General features: G+C 42.9%; 2 protein-coding genes across 2 annotated transcripts; one reads left to right on the top strand and one right to left on the bottom strand.

Annotated features, from left to right (window-relative positions):
• Positions 1 to 172: 172 nt before the first annotated feature.
• LOC311373349 (ras-GEF domain-containing family member 1C-like) lies at positions 173 to 3,540 on the top strand (the record flags this gene model as incomplete). Its single annotated transcript, XM_084490120.1, has 8 exons — positions 173 to 247; positions 1,614 to 1,709; positions 2,246 to 2,348; positions 2,461 to 2,540; positions 2,651 to 2,746; positions 2,873 to 2,968; positions 3,167 to 3,290; positions 3,464 to 3,540. Coding segments are annotated over 8 exons (747 nt in total), but the record flags the coding sequence as incomplete, so codon positions are not given.
• Positions 3,541 to 6,065: 2,525 nt separating this feature from the next.
• LOC311373351 (transmembrane protein 126A-like) lies at positions 6,066 to 7,134 on the bottom strand. Its single transcript, XM_084490122.1, has one exon. It carries the CDS (start codon positions 6,975 to 6,977, stop codon positions 6,366 to 6,368), a length of 612 nt encoding a protein of 203 aa, XP_084346248.1. The 5' UTR covers positions 6,978 to 7,134; the 3' UTR covers positions 6,066 to 6,365.
• Between the last annotated feature and the right edge of the window lie 314 nt (positions 7,135 to 7,448).

Here is a 7,448-nt window from a genome sequence, read left to right as displayed (position 1 = left end):
TTAGTCATTTTTTCTTATTTTGACCTTTTGCGCAAGCGTGAACTTCTGTTTTAGAGGACCTATAGATAGTGTCGAGTCAGGATGAGGAAACGTGAGGTCTTTGAGTCACGGTGGTGAGTCGTTGTGGCTTCAGTGGCTGTCCGTTCGTTAATGAAAGTCGTGTTTTTCCCAGGAACACCTGGGTCACATCGGTCCGGAGGAGTTCGTCCAGGCTTTCGTTCAGAAGGACCCGCTAGACACCACGCAGGTAAAACCCAGCCTCGCAGCCTCACAATTCATCGCCCAAACCATAAGCATGAATCTTGTTCATCCGAATGCCTGCTTGATGAATGACCTCAGAGAGTTACGGTCGGAAGGAAAGCATTTGCAAAAAGAAAAAAGTATCTTCTATAAAAAGATATATATATATATATATATATATATATATATATATATATATATGTATTTCTTGCAAGAAAGCTCTTGCAAGAAATATGTCCCTCTCGTGGGGCTTTTTTTCACCCTATCAAATAAAGATCTAACAACCTCTTAAAGTGCGCAGCCAGCAGAAACACCCAGCCTGCTATTAAAAGACGGGGTTCTACCCTATGTGGCCCTTTCTAATCAGAGGGCCGGCCTCTCTAGGGCCCTTCTTCAGGGGGTCTTGCCGAGGTCAACGGGCCGCTGGGTCAGCGATGGCCCGGAGCTGGGTAATATAATGACAAGCTCGGGCGGGAGAACTCCGACTGCTCCTCTGTCTTTACCTCTCTCTGTGGGTAAATTCTACTCTCCACCCTCCACCCTTTCATAGGTCAGATACATGTCATCTGGCTCAGGGGACGCAAGGCTGCCGGTTTGAAACCCACAACCTTTCAGCTGGGGGTTAAAAAGCCTTGTGTCTAGTGGGCAGGGTTTTAGCTCCTAGCGCCATTGTAGAAAATAGGGGGCGGTATAGTCCAGAGACCAGTCATTCTCAACTGGTGGGTCGCGACCCTCTGGGTATTCTGAGTGGGTTGCAGAGCATATGTTAAACCTTACTCTTGAGAAAGAAGCATCAACATATCATCATATTGTTTCCGTGTTCATTCCTGTTTCCATGGCTTTCTATTCCATTGAATTAGCCTGAATTTTTGCAGCTTTTTGTTGGCTCCATGTCTTTAACAGAACATTCCTTTTCTATTATTGTAAATGTGTCTCTCAAGAATAAAATCCTGCCTTCTATACACGCTACGGGTAAAACACGTTTAGAACCATTTACTCTACATTGGATGAGCAAGCTTCGGTTTCAAGTTTCAAGTTTGTCTATAAAGTTCATTCAAAAGCAAACCAGGTTTGTACCAAAGTGTTGTGCAGATAATATGCACTCAAGACAATACATGCAGTCAAACTAGGGACACAATAAAAACCATAAATAAGTGCGTGTACAAAAAACTTAAAACAGGGAATGAAGTGCAAACACGAATACTAAAAACAATGCATCAACACAATTACATGTTTACTCTTTTGTTAAAAACACTGTCTGACTCGGCTGCTTGGCTGAATCCAGGAGATTACTCCAAAGGGTGTGGGGAAAGGACCCGGTAAGAATCGGTATGTCAGCAGCATAGTAACCCCTTTGTACGTCTCACTCACAGCCTTGCTTCAGCGACCACAAGAAGACATCTAACCTGGAGGCCTACGTCAGGTGGTTCAACAGACTGTGCTACCTGGTGGCTACTGAGATATGCATGGTAGGCTGCTCAGAGTCAACAAGAGCACCACGATGAGTTCTTACTTTAAGTCAGACCTGTAAACCAACACTGCAGCGAACCGTGTGTACAACTACTCCTGTTCTCATGGAGGTGTAATTCATTTAATTATTGCACTTCGGTTTTACTGTGCAGGACTAATTCCATCACCCCTTAATACATATAATTTCCCCAAACACAAATTAGTGTGTTTTTTGAACTTCAATTAGAATTTGACCTAAACTACTTGTCTAAGCGTTCTGCTTGAATGCAATTTTACACGGCAACAGAGCCATGAACAAGCAGTGTGCTACTGCCCCCTAAAGGCTATAATATGTCACTGCACTCCTATCCTTAAAACCATAAAAGACGATTTAATTTATTACCTTTTTTTTTGGTATTTTATTTTCAGGTTTGCGAATCAAAGTGTATTAAATTAACATTTAGAACACAATCTATAATAGTTCAACTTTTAATATTATGTGCAGTATATCGTATCTTGTGAACTAATTAAATGTCTGCGTGACGTTTCTATCCAGCCGGGCAAGAAGAAGCAGAGGGCCCAGGTGATAGAGTTCTTCATCGACGTCGCCAGGGAATGTTTCAACATCGGAAACTTCAACTCTCTAATGGCCATCATATGTGAGTGTCTTGTCTCGCAGTCCCACACTGCGCACAAATCCCAGGTGCACCACACACAGTCAACATGGCCTTGATGTTATCCAGCCTCAGTTACCATGGTTTCTCCCTACAGCTGGGATGAACATGAGTCCTGTGTCGCGGCTGAAGAAGACCTGGGGGAAAGCCAAAACTGCAAAGTTCTTCATTTTGGAGGTAGGCCTGTGGTGGACAAGGACGGCATCAGAGACCGCTGGGGGGGATGACCTGAAGAAATTAATATGAAAAAATGTCAAACACACCTTTGTGTGTTTTTGTTTCGACAGCATCAGATGGATCCCACCGGAAACTTCTACAACTACAGAACAGCTCTGAGGGGCGCCGCCCACCGCTCACAGACGGCCAACAGTAGCAGAGAAAGAGTAGGTGGTGTTCTGAATCTGAAAGGGCTTCAGCAGCGTGTGCTCACGTCTCTCTCTCTCTCTCTCTCTCCTGTGTGCCTTCATCCTGGTCTGGGTGCTGAACTCCCTCTGTGTGTTTCCTCTCAGATTGTGATTCCTTTCTTCAGCCTGCTGATCAAAGACATTTACTTCCTCAACGAGGGATGCGCCAATCGCCTTCCCAACGGTCATGTCAACTTTGAGGTGAGGTTTATAAAGAATGTTTAGCTTCACTCGTAGCAGTGGGTATGCATTTTGCCAATATCCTTGTTTAAACATCCTGCACTTTTTTTTACCTTTTCGTTGCCGCCGTCACATCACAGAAACGATCATCTTCCAGGCTTAGGAAAACAAAATGATCAATTCACAAATATTATAACAGAAATGATTTTCTCCCCCCAGAAATTTGTTGAGCTGGCGAGGCAGGTTGGAGAATTCATGACCTGGAAACAGGTGGAGTGTCCATTTGAGCAAGACAGGACCATCCTGCACTACCTCCACACAGCCCCTATCTTCAGCGAAGATGGTGAGGACCCCCCCCCCTCTCCTCTTCCTCCCCACACTAGCCTCACACTTTCAACCATGTCTTTATAGCTGGCGTTGTTCATCTGCTATCGTCTTGCTAACTTTATCTATCCTCTCTCTTTCTGTCTTTCTGTCTCTCTGTCTCTCTGTCTCTCTCTCTCTTCCTCCGCCCAGGGCTGTACTTGGCCTCCTATGAGAGTGAGAGTCCAGAGAACCAGGTGGAGAAGGACCGGTGGAAAGCACTCAGGTAAGCCCTTGTCCTCATTTATCAGGGTTACAGAGACACAACGCAAAAAAGCGGAAAGGAGTTCATAGACAAGTGTACAGGAACCCCCCCCCCCCCCCCCCAACTTAAGCATACAACTACAAATCAGTTTGAAATACATATTAACAATTTATGTTCAAAAACAAGGACACTGCTTAGAACTTTCCTTTCAAATTTAAATGAGTCGCCCATAAGTACTAAAATTCCTTCATTTTTCCCAAGTCGACCTGAAGAGAGCTCAATGTGAAAGGAACCGCATTCTTAAAACCATTTAAGTGGGGCATTTTGAGAGCATAGGCAAAACATAATACTTGATAATACATGAATTAACTTGTATTTCAATGTTAATTCATGTTTCAACGACTTACTATTTCATTGGGTTTCTTTTGTTCACTGTTTTTGACATTACGTGAAGGCATTATTTTTGGTTGTGACTTAATGAATAGGGACACATGTGTCCTGGGGCTAAGACCCGTTGAGAACCACTGCTGTAGAGCAAAGAGTCAAGGTTGCAGTGTAGCCATGCTGTGCTGCCACCATGAATCTGATCTCCTCTTGACTTTTACCGTTTCTTTGTTCTGTTTGTTTCTTGGCCCCTGTCTCCCATCAGGTCCAATGTTCTCGGCAAGACATGAGGAACCAACGCTGGCGAAGTCCCTCTGACCGGCAAGGGAGTGTGTGTACGCACTGCACTGAACTGAAATGTGAAGGAACCCAGCTGGTACTCGGTTTTTTTGTATTTCTAGCAAGAAAAATAAGAAAGGAAAAAGTGATGAGCCGGATTCATCAAGGATACAAACCATAAAAAAGACAAAGATTTGAATATTGGATCGTAGACAATGTAAAGCTATTGAAACTGGAGTAAAAAATGCCTGTGCAGTGTATTAACTAGTCATGGTTGGTAACAGTATATTTGTAAGGGGAGGGGCACATTTCTCTGAAACTTTAATGTTTGTGTACTCTGTGGAGATTAATAACAGAGTAATATTACAGGGAAAAAAAAAAACTTTTTCAAACAAAATTCCTACTGACTTATTGATGTATATTGTTTTGTATATTTTCCATGGCACCCCCACCTCCCTCCGCTCTCTCTCTACCTTACTCTGTACTCCTTTTTGACCTCTAGCCTTGTATTTAGTTTTTTTTTAAATTGCACTGTACTGTATAAAAGATAATGTGAAGGGCGCTGGCTAGCCCAAAGCAGCTGCCAAAATTCAAGGAAATGGAAGAAATTGAGTGCTGAATATCTGGGGTATAGACATAAGAGGATTCTTTGCATTTTAAGAGTCCATCAAAATATAATTTCTCTTGCATGTCTTAAAATCCTATGTATGTATGTATGTGTGAGTGAGTGAGAGTATGGAAGAAACCAGAGAATGGGTTGTCATTTTCTCTCTGTTCATAATTCCCTGAAGAGAGAGTGGTTGTACGTGTGTACATGTTTACCTCTTCATTAGTACCTGTATCGTGTATTGTGCCATTGAAACATCAGTCAAACAGACTTCAGTTGGAGCCCAGTCAGCCATTGGTTACGTACAAAAAGATTCCATCACCTCCATGTGTTCGTCATCCTTTCTGCGACTCAGAAAGTTCTTCTCTTGACTGACATTCAGTTGTCTGCTGTATTAATGGAGATTTCTGTGATGACAGATGTATAGTTTTTAATCGGTTTTATTTTATGGATATGAAGAAAATGAACACGGCATGCTGCAAAAGGCTGATTTTAATGGTGCGGTACACGTCTCGGCCCTGAAGTATTGATTAGGCTTTGACTACTGGAAGAAAAACAAGCATTATTGTGTTGATAAGCGCCGTGACAATGTGTTGGGTTTATAGTTATGGGTACTACTATGTTTCATTTAGTGGAAAGACGGTGGAAAGGAATCTGCGACCGAGAAAGGCGTACCCTGTAATACACTGGTTGTAATGACACTTCAGGCTACTCTCACTTGAAATGTGTGGTCGTTCTGTGCGTTTGTCGTTGAACTTTTTCTTTTTGCAGGTTAGATGTAATTGATGAGGTTTCGGGTGGGTTTGAGGGAAGGGAGTGTGTGTGTCGGGGTATTTATGAACTTTGAACAAACATGTCTGATTTCATTTTTCTATAATTCCTTGTCGATGTCAGTGTTAAAATGGTTGGATTTGTTTTTGTTTTGTTTCTTTATTTATGAACTTGATTTCCCTGTAACACATTCCTCAGTTAATAAGCCTATAGAGGTAGAGTGGTGACTTTGTTAAACCCGCAGTTTGAGGTGAAGACATGTTTCAATAAATTATTTCCCATCTTCAACAAAGCTGTGTCCTGTACCATACCGAAATTATGATTTCGGTACATATGATATGCTACTGTTATTGGTAATATTAGTTATAAAGACAAATATGTTACATGGTAATGTGACAAAAGTGACTTAGGATATGCATCTGCTATATGACTTGTAAATAGAAAGACACAAGGGATGTTATTCACTCATTTGATTTAAACATTTATTGTAAGTGCTGATTATCAAATCATTGATGCTAAGTTAATAGCTGTTCATTGTGGGGTCAGAGGGGACAAGTTATAATAACATTAACATATTTCCAAAATGGGTCATTACTCAATATCAGCATTTTGTGTAGGACAATTATTGATATGCATACAGACAGTACTACATTGTCTTTGCAAATAGACCATACTATCCCATTGATTTACCGTAGGCCAACTGGAAACCCCATGTTATGCTCCTCGATCGAATTCAAACAAATGCGTGGGATGAAGCACATTAGGCCAACGGCTATACTGGACACGACACGAACATTTTAACACAGATGTTAATCCATGAGCTCTTCGGCCCCAGAGCCAGACACAATCTCAACAAGCTTCTGATAGGTGTCAAAGTGTCGCGAACTCAGGTAGGTACCAAATAACGCCTGAAGCACCAACACTGGCCTCATCTTGGTCAGGACCGGCCGGGAAATGTCGATGGCAAATCGAAACGCAGTCCCTTTTACTGGCATCGGTGCAGAGTTATACGCGGACGCGAGTCCTGCGTTCACGGGCAACGCCAACAGAATGGGGTAAATCCCACCGCCGACCACGCCGATGAGTGCACCTCTCATCAAAGCACACGACGGACAGTTGAGATCCCCGGAAAGTAAAGGACTGGACACTGCGGCGTTGTAAAAGGCGACCGTCGTGATGAATGGGAGGACGGCCATCGGGACCGACGATGCGAGGCGCGCCTGGGTGACATTCAGTGCCCTCCTAAAGAAACTGTTGGCTATAAGACCAGCAAATGCCGCGTTTCCTCCCAAGTACAAAGGTCCATAGTTGAAAAACTTCTGGTCGATCTCAGGTAGCCTTTTAAAATTCGCGATCATCATCTCCATCACGATTGATCTCGGAGGCGCACCTCCGGCGCTTGTAGTGCTGTTTTCAGACATTTTGTAAAAAAAATCCGAAACAGAAGTTCAGTAGATCGTGTACGTCTGTCTTTTGCTTTCTTGGGTTTCCCGTGAGTTGTTGTCGGAATATTAAAGACGACTGTACATCCATTGATTCAAGGGCGGAATGGACATCACGAATGTAGCCTCATATGGACACAGGGCGCCGCCATGTTTTACCCACAGTTCCAAGATTGTTGTTTATTAAAACTTTATTGACAATGCAAGTACACTGGCCCCGGGCGTTGTACGTTTTTGTGTTGTGCAAAGACAAAAAAAAAATTTGGCACGCTTATCTTGCCACTTTTACTATTGACTATTAATTAAACCCCCCCCCCCCCCCCCCCCCCCCCCCGTCAACAATCGCGCCCGCAATAGCGCTCATCCGCGACATTTTTATTGTTCCTTTGTTTACATATGATCTTTTTTTTTTATTAGATGTGTGTTTAATTATTCAGCTTGTGTTTATGT

The sequence above is a fragment of the Micromesistius poutassou genome (assembly GCF_964030765.1).
Source record: "Micromesistius poutassou genome assembly, contig: SCAFFOLD_3269, whole genome shotgun sequence".
In the NCBI taxonomy this organism is placed as follows: domain Eukaryota; kingdom Metazoa; phylum Chordata; class Actinopteri; order Gadiformes; family Gadidae; genus Micromesistius; species Micromesistius poutassou.
Note: the sequence above shows the minus strand (reverse complement) of the source record. Positions and strands in the feature narration are given on the sequence as shown.